The sequence below is a fragment of the Myotis daubentonii genome, chromosome 21 (genome assembly GCF_963259705.1).
Source record: "Myotis daubentonii chromosome 21, mMyoDau2.1, whole genome shotgun sequence".
NCBI classification, from domain to species: Eukaryota; Metazoa; Chordata; class Mammalia; order Chiroptera; family Vespertilionidae; genus Myotis; species Myotis daubentonii.
The window spans coordinates 10,166,571-10,183,558 of NC_081860.1; the positions used below are offsets into that span (position 1 = coordinate 10,166,571).

A 16,988-nucleotide genomic window follows, 5' to 3' on the forward strand; every position below is an offset into this window, starting at 1 on the left:
GCTCCCTCCTGCCTGGGGCAGGGGAGTGGGGATTGGCCCATCAGGACCTGTGCCTGACGAGAGGCCTCGCCTTGGTAGATTTACTTGGAAGTTTTCCTTAAACGGAGCCCGCACCTGGGTGCCCCTTGGGGAACCCTGGGGTGGGGAGGGCCTGGCCTGTGCTCTCCGTTACTTTTCCGGACGCTGGGCCGCTGCTAGGACCGCCACCTGCCGCCGGACTCCCAGGCTCAGAGGCCCCGCGCCTGCCCGCAGCCTCTCCCAGCGCCGGCCCCTCCTAGGCACCCTGGGGCCACTCTCCGTCCCCACCCCAGGCCCTGGGGATTGCTGGCCCAGGCTGCCCTTGCAGGGCCATTCTTCCCCGGCCCCTCCTCCCTTCCGTTTCCGCGGCTGGGGCTGGGGCTGGGGCTGGGCAGGAGGGCCGGCAGGCATGGGGGCTACTGCCCGCCCCTTCCCCTCAGCGGCCCGCCCCGGGGTCTGAGCCAACTGAAACCCGGGAGGAGGAAGCACCGAATCAGGAACTGGCCAGCTGGCTGGGCCTAAGGCAGCCCTCGGCGCCCCTGGATCAGCTGCCCAAGCCGTGAGTGAGTGGTGACTCCTAGCCAAGGCCCGGGAGGCAGGCAGAGGGGGGCGGGGGGCGGCCCAGGAGCAGGGGCTGGGACTCAGCAGGCAAGAGACAGGAGCGGGTGGGGCAGGAGTGGCTGCAGGAGCAGGGCCCAGGCTGTGGCTGCTCCCTGGGGCGCCTGCAGGGGAGAGCTGGGCCCTGCCAAGGGCCTGGGTGCATGCGCCCCTGTAACGGGTGCTGAGTGGGAGGGCCCGGGGCTCTGTTCCAGAACTGGGGAGCGGACCCCTGGCGCCCGGCCTAGGCCTGGCACACGGGAAGCAGTGAGAGTCAGCCCCAAGCCAGGTGGCGTTTGTACCTGTGAGTGCCGGTCAGCAGGACAGGCCCCCACCTTCCTCCCACCAGCCTGGGACTCCTCTGGGTCCTCAGCCCCCAGGCCTCCCTGCCCTCCTCCTCCACCTCCAGCAGCTGCCTCCCCGCCGACGGCCTCTCCTTTCTCTGTCCCAGAACCGCACGATGGGCTTCTCCTCGGAGCTGTGCAGCCCCCAGGCCCACACGGCCGTGCAGCAGATGCAGGAGGCCGAGCTGCGGCTGCTGGAGGGCATGAGGAAGTGGATGGCCCAGCGGGTCAAGAGTGACCGGGAGTACGCGGGGCTGCTGCACCACATGCAGGACAGCGGGGCCCAGAACCGGGCCGGCCCCGACAGCCCCATCAGCCAGGTGGGCTCCCGTGGGGACTCCTCGCCCGGGGAATGCCTGTGGGTTCCAGGGTTATCTGCCTGCCCCTTCCTTTCCCGAATGCCCCTGGGGAGGGCTAGAGAGGGGGCAGTCCCAGGCTCCGCAGCCATCGTCCCCTCCCCCTGGCCCCTCCCGCCCCGCAGTCCTGGGCAGAGATCACCAGCCTGACGGAGGGCCTGAGCCGGTTGCTGAGGCAGCACGCCGAAGATCTGAACTCGGGGCCCCTGAGCAAGCTGAGCATGCTGATCGGGGTGCGGCAGCAGCTGCGCAAGACCTACAGCGAGCAGTGGCAGCAGCTGCAGAACGACCTCACCAAGGTGGGTGGGCGTCCTGGGCCGTCACCTGGGCCTCTCTGCCCACGCTTTGAGCTCAAAGGGCCGGCTTTGCACAAGAGCCCCTGGATTCACAGGGAAGTGGAAGTCCTGACCGCAGGCCCGGCCCCCGCAGCTTCCTTTCCCGCCTGGTTTGCTGCCTCGCCGGCCTTGGGCTGCCCTCCAGCGGGGTCTCCCCGTGCATTTTATTTTCTGTCACTTCTGTGTCTGGGCAGAGCGCTGGGAGTACAAGGACGAGTGGTCCCGCCATTGCCTGGGTAGCGCAGGGCACCAGCTGGCTCTGGGGCTGAGAGACAGGGAGAGGCATGGGGGCTGGGCTGTCTGTCCTTGTCCCGGGTGGACTCCTCTCAGGGCCCAAGAGACACCACCAGGCAGCAGTGTGGCCCCAGCACCGAGGTTAAAGACTGGGGCTGTGAAGTCGGCCTGCCTGCATTTGAATCCGGCTCAGCTCCTCCGTCTGTTGATCTCCCAGCGCCTGGCGCTGTTTACCTGGGTGTTTCAGCCTGTCATTCAGCGATTTCCAACAGGTGTGCTGCGGCCCACTGGTGCGCCACAAGAATTTTATTTTTTAAATATATTTGTATTGCCAAGACCGGTTTGGCTCAGTGGATAGAGTGTTGGCCTGCGGACTGAGGGGTCCCGGGTTCGATTCCGGTCGGGGGCATGTACCTGGGTTGCAGGCACATCCCCAGTAGGAGATGTGCGGGAGGCGGCTGGTCGATGTTTCTCTCTCATCAATGTTTCTAGCTCTCTGTCCCTCTCCCTTCCTCTCTGTAAAAAATCAATAAAGTATATTTAAAAATATATATATATATTTGTATCGATTTCAGAGAGGGGGAGAGAGAGAGAAACATCAATGATGAGAGAGAATCATGGATCGGCTGCCTCCTGCACGCCCCCCACTGGGGATCGAGCCCGCAACCCGGGCATGTGCCCTTGACCGGAATCGAACCCGGGACCCTTCTGTCCGCAGGCCGATGCTCTATCCACTGAGCCAAACCAGCTAGGGCCACAAGAATTTTTTTTTAAATATATTTTATTGATTTTTTTACAGAGAGGAAGGAGAGGGATAGAGAGTTAGAAACATCGATGAGAGAGAAACATCGATCAGGTGCCTCCTGCACACCTCCTACTGGGGATGTGCCCGCAGCCAAGGTACATGCCCTTGACCGGAATCGAACCCGGGACCCTTCATTCCGCAGGCCGACGCTCTATCCACTGAGCCAAACCGGTCAGGGCGCAAGAATTTTTAAAACTCGCAATACCTGACTGTTTAGTCAGGGGCACTGACCTCTTTTCCCTTAGACTGTCAAGTAAAAAAAAATGACAACAGCCAACACAACAGCAGCCATCCAGTATGAATGCCCTGGCTTGACTCATAAATATATGTCATAGAATGGAGTTGCGTCTTGCTGGTCGAGAAACATCAATGTGATTGAAATACAGCGATTGGTTGCCTCCGGCACATGCCCCAACCAGGTCCAGGGAGGAGCCTGTAACGGAGGTACATGCCCTTGACTGGAATCGAACCCGGTCCGCAGGCCGACACTCTATATCCACTGAGCCAATCCAGCTAGAGCAGTAATTACTACTTTTATTAGTAGTAGTGTTTTGTAAGTCAATCAAAATTATCCCTATTTCTTTTGTCAGACCGGCAAAAATATATTTTTCGGTGTGCTGCAGGATTTTGGTGATTAGTTTATGTGTGCCCTGAGATGAAAAAGGTTGAAATTTTCTGTTCTAGGTCAAGCCCTGTACCACCCACTTCTACCAGCGCAAAAGCCGGCCTTGCTGTGGACCCACAGCGGCCCCTGGTGGCCAGTGTCAACCCATTCTTCTCTCTCCCCAAAAGCTTATCTAAAAAACAGGGTTGGCCAGCCCTGGCTGGTGTGGCTCAGTGGATAGCGCATCGGCCTGTGGACTGAAGGGTCCCGGGTTCAATTCTGGTCAAGGGCACATGCCCAGGGTCGCAGGCTTGATCCCCAGTAGGGGGCGTGCGGGAGGCAGCCGATCAAGGATTCTCTCTCATCATTGATGTTTCTCTCTCCCTCTGCCTTCCTCTCTGAAATCAATAAAAATAGATAAAAAAATAATAATAAAATAAAATGTTCACCAGCTGGCCCTCGAAGGAAAAGGCTCGTGCAGTCTGTGCGTTTCGCTCAGTTACAGACGGGGAAACGGGGGCTCGGAGGAGAGGCTGGAACTGGCCTGACAGCATCCCAGGACCTCAACAGGGGAATTGGGACGAGAACTCTGGTCTCGACCATCTATTTTTCCTGCCGCCTTGCAGGACTCGGTGCAAAATACAAATGTGGGGCCCTGTCCCCGGAATTACCATTTTCCCCCAAGGAAGTCATTTTATTCTCACGAAATACAATAAAACGGTTTAAGCTATGCTATTCTGTTATGGCAGCCTGAGCTAAATCATCCACCCTGCCAGACTCCTTCATCGATGGTGATTTTTTTTTAAGCATTTTAAGCAGGAATTTCTTTCTTTTTTTTTTTAATCTTTATTGTTGAAAGTATTACATACGTCCCCCTTTCTCCCCCATTGACCCCTTCCAGCTCGCCCCCCGCCCCAGGCCCTCATCACCCTATTGTCTGTGTCCATGGGTTGTGCATATGTGCTTTCAAGGTCTTGTCAAAGAATTATCGACCATTTCAGGATGGCATCCGCAGAGAGCCCTTCTCAGTGTGGAGCTCTCTGTGCCTGCAGCTGGGCCCTGCCTGCCACCAGAGACCACTCTGGGCTGAGGAGGGGCCGTTGTCACCTACCCGGTCCTCTCTCCTTCTCCCCAGGGGCTGTCCTCGGCCCAGCTCCTCTGCCGTAGCCTCGGCCGCAGAGGTCAGACCCCAGAGGTCTGCCGGCCCTTCCTGGGGGATGGCCTTGGACTTGCTGCCCTGGGGGCCTGCTGACCACACGGCCTCTTCTCTCTCCCCAGACCCACAGCCAGGACATTGAGAAGCTGAAGAACCAGTACCGAAACCTGGCGAGGGACAGCGCCCAGGCCCGGCGCAAGTACCAGGAGGCCAGCAAAGGTGTGTGGCTTCCCTCGGACCCGTCCGCAGTTGCCCAGTAACGCGGGGGGGGGGGGGGGGGGAGCTGCCTGCCCAGGCCTCGGTGCCGTCACCCGCACCCCCTCCCCTTAACCTCGCAGACAAGGACCGCGACAAGGCCAAGGACAAGTACGTGCGCAGCCTGTGGAAGCTCTTCGCTCATCACAACCGCTACGTGCTTGGCGTGCGGGCTGCGCAGCTGCACCACCAGCACCACCACCAGCTCATGCTGCCCAGCCTGCTCCAGTCGCTGCAGGACCTGCACCAGGAGATGGCCCGCATCCTGTGAGCCCGGGCCCCCGCCCCCCACCCCCACCCCCCGTCGCAGCCCCATCACCCTGCCCCGTGCCCAGAGGCAGGGTCCAGAGAAGTCAGTCCTGTGACAGGGATGGTCGTAGAATCGCGTGGGAACGGGCCTTGGGCTGAGGATTGGAGCCATTCGGTGTGTATCTGAATTACGTGATCCCAGGGCCCCTTATTGCAGGGGGTTTTAATTATATTTATTGAGATCGTTCTAGGCTCTGGGATACAGCAGAGAGAAACACCGAAAAATACCTATCCGCTAAGATCATTCATGTCAGAGTAGAGAGGAAAGGAAGTCAGTAAGTAAAATAAAAAGCATGTTAGAAGTGACAAGTGTTCTGGAGAAAACGAAAATAAGAAAGGAGGGTGGGGAGGCAGCCTTTAACAGAGTGGTGTGAAAAGGCCCCAGAGGTGGAGGCATGAGCCAGGGGATGCTGGGAGAAAGGCCAGGCCAGGAAGCGGGAGCAGCAGGTGCAAAGGCCCTGAGGCGGGCGATGGCCTGAAGTGAGGGGAAAGCGAGGAGGCCGGTGTGGCCTGCACAGAGCCAGGGAAGGGCTGAGTCAGACGCGAGGCCGGAGCTGTCCAGGCATGGGGGCTGCTGGGCTGTAGAGGGTCCAGCAGGCCACTGCCAGGACTTGGGTCTCGGGGGGCAAGGCCAAGGGCAGGGAGGACCAGACAGGAGGCGTCTGCAATAATCCAGACCGCAGCCCGTGGCTGTTGGGACCCATGGAGGGGAGACGGCGTCAGGTGCTGGGTGTAGGTTGAAAGTGGTGCAAGGGGGACGACCTCATGGACTGGCAGTGGGGTGTGGAATAGAGGCGTTCAGAGTGACGCGGGGGATTTGGCCCGGCGCTCCTGGAAGATGCAGTCGCCGTTCACTTACGTGGAGGAGGCTATGGGAGAAACAGGTTCCAGGTTCGGGAGACAAGAAAAGGAACCCCCTTTCAACGAGTGGAGTTTGGTGTCCAAGGGGGGGGGCGTTTGAGTACGTAGATGGGTACTTGAGACTGGGGCTCTGGGGAGGTGCTGGGACTGGAGATATCAGAGTGGGGGTCACAGCACATCGATGGCTGATGCATGTGTGATTGCAGGCGTGATTGTCGCTCACTTTTTTAAAAAATGTATTTTTATTGATTTCAGAGAGGAAAAGAGAGGGAGAGAGAAACATCGATGATGAGAGAGAAGCATTGATCGGCTGCCTCTTGCACGCCCCCTACTGGGGAGTGAGCCTGTATCCTGGGCAGGTGCCCTTGACCGGAATCGAATCCAGGATCCTTCAGTCCGCAGGCCGACGCTCTACCCACTGAGCCACACGGGCTAGGGCTGTAGCTCACTTTTAACCAGCACGTTCGTCGTGTGTACCGCACACCACGCACAATCTCACTGGGCCCTCATTACCACTCCCAGCTCCCCCATCACACATAACAGGGAGTGGAGGTCAGGAGACGGTCAGTCGTTTGCCTGAGGGACTGGTCATTTGGCTGGTCAACGAGGAGGTGGGGGCTCAACCCCCCACCGCTGACTCCCAACTCAGAGTCGGGGCCCCCAGCTTCCCAGCCTTGCCCCGGCCCGAGGCCTGGCTGACCCGGGTTCCTGTCGTCGGGGGGGTAGGAAGGAGATCCTGCAGGAATACCTGGAGATCAGCAGCCTGGTGCAGGACGAGGTGGCGGCCATTCACCAGGAGATGGCTGCAGCCGCTGCCCGCATCCAGCCCGAGGCCGAGTACCACGGCTTCCTGCGGCAGTATGGGTAAGATGGCCTTGGACTTGCTGGCCCCTCCTCGCCCCTGCCTGGCACCGGAGCTGCTGGCCTGTCCCCTGACGGGGCCCTGTTCCCCCCGCAGGTCCGTCCCTGACGTCCCACCCTGCGTCACCTTTGATGAGTCGCTGCTGGAGGAGGGCGAGGCCCTGGAGCCGGGGGAGCTGCAGTTGAATGAGCTGACGGTGGAGAGCGTGCAGCACGCGTGGGTGGCCGGCACGGGGCGGGCGCTGTCGGGCTGCAGGGGTTGTCTGAGGGGCAGCTCCAACCCTGCCCTTCCTCCTGGCACAGGCTGACTGCAGTGACCGATGAGCTGGCTGCGGTCAACCAGATGGTGCTCAGCCGGCAGGAGATGGTCAGTCAGCTGCAGCGTGAGCTTCGGCACGAGGAGCAGGCCATCCACCCCCGGCAGCGGTGAGAGGTCCCCCCTACAGCAGCCTCCCCCCCCTGCTGCTGGCTGCCCCGCTGAGCCCTCTCTCCCGGCCCCACCTGCCCGCTGCAGGGTCTACCTGCTGAGCAAGAGGCAGGTGCTGCAGGAGGAGCTGCAGGGGCTGCAGGTGGTGCTGTGCAGCCAGGCCAAGCTGCAGGCCCAGCAGGAGCTGCTACAGGCCAAGCTGGAGCGCCTGGGCCCTGGCGAGCCCCCGCCGGTGCCCCTGCTGCAAGACGACCGCCACTCCACGTCGTCCTCGGTGAGTGTCCCCACCCCACCCACGGGGCCACCCTGCCGGCGGCCCGGGCCGAGCTCCTCACTGTCGCCCTCCCCCTCCCCAAGCCCGGCCACCCGCTGACGTCTGTCCCTGGCCTCAGGAGCCGGAGCGGGAAGGGGGAAGGACGCCCACCCTGGAGATCCTCAAGAGCCACATCTCAGGAATCTTCCGCCCCAAGTTCTCGGTGAGTGAGGCCTGGCCGGCCCACGCCTCTGCCTGCCCCTTCTCCAAGGGCGTGGGCCGGCCAGGAGCTCAGAGAGGCCCCCTGAGCCCCTCTGACCGTGGTGTCTGGGTGGCCACTGGGTTGCCCAAGTAGAGAGAAGGCTCTGCCCAGGCTACTTTTATGGGGTGTCCCGGCGTAGGTGTCCCCGGATCCTGCCAACCCCACACCCCTTCCCTCTGCCACCCCGGTGCTGAAGGGACCTGCAGCCTTGGTTACCCTGCAACTCTTCCTGCTCCGGGAGGGGCGGGGGGCTGTGGCCTGGTGTGAAAGGCAAAGGCGTGGTGTGGGGCCAGCCAGCTGGCTTCCCCTCCCAGCTCAGCCCGGAGCCCGTGCCTGCTCTGGGCTGTGAGGATGGCTCTGCCTGCTCCTGGGGTGGTTGGGAGGACTGAGGGGCATGTAAGACAGACACCCTCCTGACCCCCGACTGGCCTCCGGGTCACCCCCCCTCCTCCCTGCCCCTCCCCAGCTCCCCCCACCGCTGCAGCTCATCCCCGAGGTACAGAAGCCGCTGCAGGAGCAGCTGTGGTACCACGGGGCCATCCCGCGGGCAGAGGTGGCGGAGCTGCTGACACAGTCCGGGGACTTCCTGGTGCGGGAGAGCCAGGGCAAGCAGGAGCGCGTGCTGTCCGTGCTGTGGGACGGCCAGCCCCGGCACTTCATCGTCCAGTCTGCGGACGTGAGTGCCGGCCCCTCCCGGCCGCTGGGGTGGGGGGTGGCCTCGCCAGGGTGAGGGGTGCCTCCCTGGCAGAGCGCCCGGGCCACGGAGACCCCCAGTTCCTGCAGCCGACAGGCTCAAGCCCTCAGTGTGGGTTCTCCCGGGAGAAGGGGAGCAGGCGTGTCGGGCGCCATGAGGTTACACCTTTCTTCCTCCTTTTCTTTTCTTTCTTTTTAATATGTTTTTATTGATTTCAGAGGGGAAGGGAGAGGGAGAGAGTGAGAGAAACATCAATGCTGAGAGAGAGTCACTGATTGGCTGCCTCCTGCACGCCCCACACTGGGAATCGAGCCTGCAAGCTGGGCATGTGCCCTGACCAGGAATTGAACCGTGACCTCCTGGTTCAAAGGTTGATGCCCAACCACTGAGCCACACTGACCAGGCAGGTTATGCCTTTCTGCAGTGTCTCCGCCTCCCGTCCAGGACAGACCCTTTCTCCCTGCTGCTCCCCGTCCCCTCCCCCCAGGGCTAGGTCCCCTCCCCCCAGGGCTCAGGTCCCCTCCCCCCAGGGCTCAGGTCCCCTCAGCAGCGGAGGCTGCTGACCCCGGGACCCCCTGCCCTGCAGAACCTGTACCGACTGGAGGGCGATGGCTTTCCCACCATTCCCTTGCTCATCGACCACCTGCTGCGCTCCCAGCAGCCCCTCACCAAGAAGAGCGGCATTGTCCTGGGCAGGGCTGTGCCCAAGGTAAGCCTGCGCCCCGGCCGCCCACCCCGCCCACGGCAGGCCTTGGGGAGCAGGGTTCCGGCCCAAAGAGTCCGGGCAGGAGGGCCTTCCCGGGTCCCCAGTCTCTGGGCTCCACACAGGGGCAGCCACCTGCTGGATTTGGAAGGTCAAGGCCACTCCCATCCAAGGCTGGCCCTCACCCAGTTGGGGCCCCTGCCTGGTCCCCAGAGTTCTCCGCGTGGGATCCTGATAGGGTCCAACCCCATTTTACAGACTAACAAACTGAGGCACCAAGAAATGAAAGATGTAGCCCCGGTGGGAGATGTTCAGTCTTTCTCAGGGCCCAGTACGCCTTCCCTTGGCTAGCGTCTGACCCCCACTCCCCCTTCCCCAGGACAAGTGGGCGCTGAACCACGAGGACCTGGTGTTGGGCGAGCAGATTGGGCGGGTGAGTTGAGTGCCCTGCGGCCTCCTGGATGCCTGCGTTGTCCCACTTCCTTCCAGCCCTCCTCCACCCCCCCCCCCCGCAAGTCACACCAAGCCCTCCCCCCCCCAGAGCTTTTCTGCTTCCTGCCTCTCTGGTCCCCAGCTCGTACCCTGCTCCCCTCCCGGCCACCACCATGCACCATTCTGCAGGAAACAGGGAAAGTCCCTGCTGCTGGCACCCCCCCACACCAGCCCCTACCCCCCCTCCCCAGGGCCCTGCCTCCCCACCCCACCCGCCTCCCCAGGGAGCTGTGGTGTGCGAGAGGGCACGCACCGTGCTCCTGTGAGCTATAAAATACCCGCTTAGGAAAGAAGTCAGTTTCCTAAAGAATCACAAGGCTTTTCCAACCCAAGGGAAAGTAGCCTTTGTTATTCTTGTTGTTTTTTAAAAAATATATATTTTTATTGATTTCAGAGAGGAAGGGAGGGAGGGAGAGAGAAACATCGATGATGAGAGAGAATCATGGGTCAGCTGCCTCCTGCACGCCCCCCATTGGGGATCGAGCCCGCAACCCGGGCATGAGCCCTGACCGGGAATCAAACCGTGACCTCCTGGTTCATAGGTCGATGCCCAACCACTGAGCCACACGGGCCGGGCGGAAAGTGGCTTTTGGATTGTCCATGTCACTTCTCTTTAGTGAACATGTCAGAGGTGACATTCCCTGCCTGTCCCATGTGGACTCCCTCGGACCCCCAACCGGGGGTAAACCAGAGAGCCGGCCGGGATGGGGCGCTGAGCGAAGGGCGGGTGGGGGCCCGGAGGGCTGTCCCCTGAGACGAGGGGACTGTGGTCCAGAGACGACGGGCAGGAACCCCGGACCGTTGCAGGGGAACTTTGGCGAAGTGTTCAGCGGGCGCCTGCGAGTGGACAACACCCTGGTGGCGGTGAAGTCCTGTCGGGAGACGCTGCCGCCTGACCTCAAGGCCAAGTTCCTGCAGGAAGCCAGGTAGGTGATGACATAATGGTCACCGCCGTGGCCCCTCAAGGGGTTCCTCTGGCACGGTGACATAGAGAGCTTGACTTCCGTGGTGTCCTGTCATCCTCACAGACTCACCCCCGCAACCAGGGCCGAGGGGTTGAGGCTCAGTGACCCCACCCAAGGTCACACGTCCAGGCCTCCTGACCTCAGAGGCCAAGCTTGCTTTTCTGCCCTTTCCCCGTCCTCCCTGGGGTTCCCTGGGGTTCCCGGGGGTTCCCGGGGTCCCTGGGGCTGGGGTAGGAGGTGTAGGCCCCCACAGTGGGAGCCTAAGCAGCAGTGCCCGCCAGGATCCTGAAGCAGTACAGCCACCCCAACATCGTGCGTCTCATCGGCGTCTGCACCCAAAAACAGCCCATCTACATCGTCATGGAGCTGGTGCAGGGTGAGCCCAGGGCCAGCTCTCCAGGGGCGGGGACCTCAGCCCCCTGGGTCGGGCCCCCCCCCCCGCAGGAAGCTCAGCGAGGCTCCCCCATCCACCCCCAGGGGGTGACTTCCTGACCTTTCTTCGGACGGAGGGAGCCCGGCTTCGGATGAAGACTCTGCTGCAGATGGTGGGGGACGCAGCTGCGGGCATGGAGTACCTGGAGAGCAAGGGCTGCATCCACCGGTGAGCGGGGAGCGCCCTCACGCAGCCCAGCCTCCACTGTGGCCCCCCTCGTAACCCCCCTAGGTTCAGGCCGTGCTGTCACCCAGCACCCCTCATTCACCAGCAGGTCCGACTCCAGCGCTGGGGTTCGCCTCTCCCAGGGCAGAGAGCAGTCTTTGTTTTTTGTTTTTTTTGTTTTTGTTGTGTGTTTTTTCAGAGAGGAAGGAAAAGGGAGAGAGAAATAGAAATATCAGTGATGAGCCGAAACCGGTTTGGCTCAGTGGATAGAGCGTCGGCCTGTGGACTGAAAGGTCCCAGGTTCGATTCCGGTCAAGGGCATGTACCTGGGTTGCGGGCACATCCCCAGTAGGAGATGTGCAGGAGGCAGCTGATTGATGTTTCTCTCTCATCGATGTTTCTGGCTCTCTATCTCTCTCCCTTCCTCCCTGTAAAAAATAAATAAAATACATTTTAAAAAAAAAGAAATATCAATGATGAGAGAGAATCATTGATCAGCTGCCTCCTGCATGCCGCCCCCCACTGGGCAGCGAGCCCGCAACCCAGGCATGTGCCCTTGACTGGAATTGAACCCGGGACCCTTCAGTCCGCAGGCCGACGCTCTATCCACTGAGCCACGCCAGCTCGGGCAGAGAGCAGTCTTTGTTCATGGGTGTGTCTGGGGGGCCCAGGTCAGGCCGGTGACAGGTGCTGCGTGGACGGTGGCTGAGGGAGCCCCTTTCCTGCTCTTCCAGGGACCTGGCTGCTCGGAACTGCCTGGTCACGGAGAAGAACGTGCTGAAGATCAGTGACTTCGGGATGTCCCGGGAGGAAGAGGATGGGATCTACGCCGCCTCGGGGGGCCTCAGGCAAGTCCCCGTGAAGTGGACAGCACCCGAGGCTCTGAACTATGGTAAGCCAATGGCATCCAGGCCTCCAGGGCCAGCCCGGGCGCACCTCCCCCTGACCGAGGACGTGGCGGCCCTCTCACGCCGCCCGCCCCCTTGCAGGCCGCTATTCCTCCGAGAGCGATGTGTGGAGCTTTGGCATCTTGCTCTGGGAGACCTTCAGCCTGGGGGCCTCTCCGTACCCCAACCTCAGCAATCAGCAGACGCGGGAGTTCATAGAAAAGGGTAAGGCAGCCCGCTGCTGACCGCAGCCTCGCAGCCAAGTTTTGGTTTTTTTTTTTAAAGATTTTGTATTGAGCCCTGACCGGTTTGGCTCAGTGGATAGAGCGTCGGCCTGCGGACTGAAGGGTCCCAGGTTCGATTCCGGTCAAGGGCATGTACCTTGGTTTCGGGCTCATCCTCAGTGGGAGATGTGCAGGAGGCAGCTGAATCGATGTTTCTCTCCCATCGATGTTTCTGACTCTATCCCTCTCCCTTCCTCTCTGTAAAAAAAAAAAAAAGATTTGTATGGATTTTTAGAGAGAGAGGAAGAGAGAGGGAGAGAGAGAGAAACATCAATGATGAGAGAGAATCATGGATCGGCTGCCTCCTGCACGCCTCACACTGGAGATGGAGCCCGCAACCCAGGCATGTGCCCTGACCAGGACTCGAATGGTCAATGCTTAACCACTGAGCCACACCGGCCGGGTCCAAGCGTCTGTCCCTATGCTGCGGGGGACTCTTCCGGGACCCCTCGCCTTCCGGTCTTCCCACTGGGGCCAAATAAGATCCATCAGTCCTGTAGCTGCCACCGAGTGAGCACAGCAGGGGAGGCGGGAATGAATCTGTCCCTTTTACAGAAGGAAAAACTGAGGCTTGCAGAGGTCCTACAACCAGCGCACGGTGGGGTTGCGACTAGGACCTCTGTGTCCTTGGGGCTCTTGGTGAGGAAGCGTGGCCCCTGAAGAACAGTGCAGTTTGCTCGGTTCCCATTGCTCACGGGTTCGGTTCCCCCCCCCCCCCTCCCCGGAGCTGCGAGGGGGCCTCAGACTCCCTCCTCACGCCCGGTGCTGTGCTCGTCCTCACAGGGGGCCGCCTGCCCTGCCCCGAGCTGTGCCCCGACGCTGTGTTCAGACTCATGGAGCAGTGCTGGGCCTACGAGCCCGGGGAGCGGCCCAGCTTCAGCGCCATCCACCAGGAGCTGCAGTGCATCCGAAAGCGGCACCGGTGAGGCTGGGCCGCCGCTCCAGCCGGTGGCTTGTGCCTGCGAGATCTTACCTCCTCCCCAGCGCCAGCTCCCAGCGCGGCGGCTCTTCGCAGCTCTGGACTCCAGCCACCGGCATCCGTGCGCAGGTGGGGATGCGGCCCCATGTCTGCTGTGCATCGCGCTCCTGCCAGGGCCTCCTCTTCCAAGCAGAAATAATAAACCAGTTGTGCCCGCCTGGTGCTCTTGGCATGCGCGCTCCCCTGGAGGGCAGGGCTTAGGACAGCGATGGCGAACCTCTGACACGCGTGTCAGAGGTGACACGCGAACTCATTTTTTTGGTTGATTTTTCTTTGTTAAATGGCATTTAAATATATAAAATAAATATCAAAAATATAAGTCTTTGTTTTATGATGGTTGCAAAGATCAAAAAGTTTCTATGTGACCCGGCACCAGAGTTAAGTTAGGGTTTTTCAAAATGCTGGCACGCCGAGCTCAAAAGGTTCGCCATCACTGTCTTAGGAGGAGCAGAGGAAGGAGGACGGGCAGTGTTCACGGGGCAGAACCCACGCGGTTCGAGGGGCCTGTGCGGACGTCAGGGTGACGTCCGAGTCTGGAAACCCAGACGCTAATCCAGGCTGGCACTGGAGGCCTGAACGTCATGAGCGTATCAGTGTGAGAGAGCAGCTGACACTGCGAAGTGTGTGCATCGATCACATGAGATTCAGGAGAGAAGAGAGGGCTGGGGGAAGTTAGAGCTTCCTGAGTGGCTGCAGGGAAAGAAATGTCTTCTCAGGGAGTTTCTCTCTCACACACGCTTACTGAGCAGAGCTCACCCCCTTCCCTGAGTCCCCCTGAAACCTACAGAATGACCTGAAACTGTACCAGCAGCACCAGGGAAGGTCTAGAACAGCCGTGGGCAAACTACGGCCCGCGGGCCGGATCGGCCCGTTTGAAATGAATAAAACTAAAAAAAAAAAAAAAAAAGACCGCACCCTTTTAGGTAATGATGTTCACTTTGAATTTATATTAGTTCACACAAACACTCCATCCATGCTTTTGTTCTGGCCCTCCGGTCCAGTTTAAGAACCCATTGCGGCCCTCGAGTCAAAAAGTTTGCCCACCTCTGGTCTAGAAGATGCGAAGTACGAACACCCTGAAAAGCATAAACGGGAAAGCTGTCTAGCGCCAAAGAACAAAGCAGAATTTTGAGGCCAAATGGCCATCCCCCCAAGAAAGTTGAGGAAATAGTTGACGTCTCTTTTCAAAGGCATGAAAGGCCTGTAACTTCTTTAAACAAGAGAAACCAGTTCGAGTATGACTCAATGGAAGTATTGAGAACTCAAATCATATCTTTATTGGAAATGGTAAAAAGCAGAACTTCTGCTTCTGGGTAGGATGTGGTAGATCTCTGCAGGCCACCACTCTCGTTGCAACAAGGAGGAGGAAACATATATAAGATGATAATCGTCATTTTTAAAGAGAACGGGGAGCAGTTAGGAGAGATAAGAACCAGATGAACGAAGATGCGGAGGAGGAAAGGGCCCCGCCCAGGTGAACGCTGGATGGGTGGTTATTTACATCCCTGAGACATGCCATGAGCAAAATTGCCCCAAACACAGGAAAGGAGAAGTGAGCCGTTTCTGTGCTATGGATTGGGCCCAAGAGGAGCCTAAAATGCAAAGCCAGTTTTTCCCACAGAACATTTGCTGAGTTTTGGAGCCATCGAGGCCATTGGGAAGGGGCTGGGCTGGGAAGACAAGTCCCACAGCCTTGCAGGATTTAGAGGGTGGACCTGAAACAAACCAATAACTCCCCCTTAAGATACTGGCCAGATCTCGAACCTGTGGGTTGGGAGGCTAACGAGCTAACCCTAGAATCTCTGAAGAGCAGATTTTGAAAGCCGAGAGAGGCGGAAACTGGCCAGGCTTTCAACCCCAAATCCAAGAGGGCCACTCCTAAGGGACAGGGACAATCCAGGGGAGGACTGAGAGTTACAGAGCTATAACTCTGCCCCATCTTAGCTCAGCACTTGACTACTGACTACAAGAGGAACAAGAAAAATATCTTGAGGTGACTAGTTCCTCTGGGTTGGGAGGTATAGGTGGGGAAGAGGCAAGGAATAACATAGTCTGAAGTCCCTAACTTTCTTTTTCTTTTCTTTTTTTAATATATTTTTATTGATTTCGGAGAGGAAAGGAGCGGAAGAGAGAGAGAGAAACATCCATGATGAGAGAGAATCATTGATCAGCTGCCTTCTGCACGCCCCCTATTGGGGATCGAGCCCACAACCCAGGCGTTTGCCCCTGACCGGAATCGAACCTGGGACCCTTCAGTCAGCAGGCCGACGCTCTATCCACTGAGCCAAACCGGTTTCGGCAAAATATGGAGACTTTTAACAGGGTTGTAATTTACTTAGAAGGAGCAGGTAGAACTGCAAAATCCCATCCCCCAAATTACAAACTCATTGGATGGGTTTCATAAAAACTCATAGAACTAAAGTCACACTTCTAGAGATTGAAGACAGAATTAGTGAACTTGAAGACAGATTAATAGAAGGTGTCTAAATTGAAGTAGAGAGAGAAAAAAAAACAAGAAGGGAGTGGGGGGGGGTAGGGAGCAGCCTAAGACAGATGGGAATTCATTATATGAGTGATTGGAGTTCCAGAAGGAGAGAGAGACGGTAGGACCAGAACAAACTGACAATGACTCCAACAGGAATAAGAAAGACCACTGATACACACAGCAACACTGATGAATCTCAAAGACGTTAAGCAAAGAAGTCAGACATGGTCGAATCCCACTTCTGACACCAAAAAAAAAAAAAAAAAAAGGTCAGACATGAAGGAGTGTATACTTTCCATCCCATTTCATGAAGTTCAAGAACAGGCAAAAACTAAGCAATAGAGAAATCAAAACAGTGGTTACGTCTGAGGGGTACTGCTGACGGGAAGGGCTGTGAGCACGGAGGGGCACAGCTCCACCCCTGCACATCTCTACAGGGCCTTGTGGGCAAGGCTTGAGCAGTCTGCCTGGAGTCTTGACAGTCGGGAGAATGTGCTACAATTGCTCGTGGAGCAAGGGGACACGCAGCCATATTCAGCTGTTGGTGACAGACAGCGGAGACTGGCCCACCCGTCGTATGCTGAGTAGCAGCAGTCGTATCAGCCCTTATTTTTGGCCCAGGTAACCTCGCTGCTGCGAAGCTGTCCTGAGGTCATCATTCAAAAAGAGGGCAAATGTGGAATTAATGGAGATATTCATCGCAGTATGATTTATTCTGCTTCAAACTTACAAAACTCGGCCCGGCCGGTGTGGCTCAGCATTGCCCTATGAACCAGGAGGTCATGGTTGGATTCCTATCAGGACACATGCCCGCAATCCCCAGTGAGGCAACCGATCCATGATTTTCTCTCATCACGTTTCTACGCTCTCTCCCTCTTCCTTCCTCTCTGAAGTAAATTTTTAAAATTAAAAACAAAAAGCACACAGCCCTAGCCAGTTTGCTCAGTGGTTAGAGCAGTGATGTCGAACCTTCTGAGCTCGGCGTGCCAGCATTTTGAAAAACCCTAACTTAACTCTGGTGCCGGGTCACATATAGACATTTTTTTTTTTTTTATCTTTGCAACCCTAGTAAAACAAAGACTTATATTTTTGATATTTATTTTATATATTTAAATGCCATTTAACAAAGAAAAATCAACCAAAAAAAATGAGTTCGCGTGTCACCTCTGACACGTGTGTCATAGGTTCGCCATCACTGGGCTAGAGCACTGGCCTGTGGACTGA

The 16,988-nt window shown here is 58.2% G+C and overlaps 1 protein-coding gene across 2 annotated transcripts; it reads left to right on the forward strand.

Moving 5' to 3' along the window:
• The first annotated feature begins 15 nt into the window (after nt 1-15).
• Nucleotides 16-13,438, forward strand: FES (FES proto-oncogene, tyrosine kinase). Of its 2 annotated transcripts, none has more exons than XM_059677988.1 (19): nt 16-581; nt 1,067-1,279; nt 1,441-1,614; nt 4,572-4,668; nt 4,788-4,971; nt 6,601-6,738; nt 6,833-6,952; nt 7,039-7,161; nt 7,250-7,436; nt 7,555-7,638; nt 8,144-8,353; nt 8,958-9,080; nt 9,454-9,507; nt 10,374-10,492; nt 10,813-10,907; nt 11,009-11,132; nt 11,864-12,021; nt 12,119-12,241; nt 13,084-13,438. In XM_059677988.1, exons 2-19 carry the CDS (start codon nt 1,076-1,078, stop codon nt 13,224-13,226), a joined length of 2,460 nt encoding a protein of 819 aa, XP_059533971.1. In that variant the 5' UTR covers nt 16-581; nt 1,067-1,075; the 3' UTR covers nt 13,227-13,438. The 2 variants fall into 2 exon arrangements, with proteins under 2 accessions (XP_059533971.1, XP_059533970.1); XM_059677987.1 differs by having other exon boundaries at nt 16-577.
• Nucleotides 13,439-16,988: the final 3,550 nt, after the last annotated feature.

Excerpts from the sequence above, each read along its gene's own strand:
- FES (XM_059677988.1), top strand. The coding sequence starts at position 1,076 with ATGGGCTTCTCCTCGGAGCTGTGCAGCCCCCAGGCCCACACGGCCGTG. Across the intron at positions 7,162-7,249 it reads GCCATCCACCCCCGGCAGCG|GGTCTACCTGCTGAGCAAGA; the intron begins GTGAGAGGTCCC and ends TGCCCGCTGCAG. Across the intron at positions 7,437-7,554 it reads GCCACTCCACGTCGTCCTCG|GAGCCGGAGCGGGAAGGGGG; the intron begins GTGAGTGTCCCC and ends CCCTGGCCTCAG.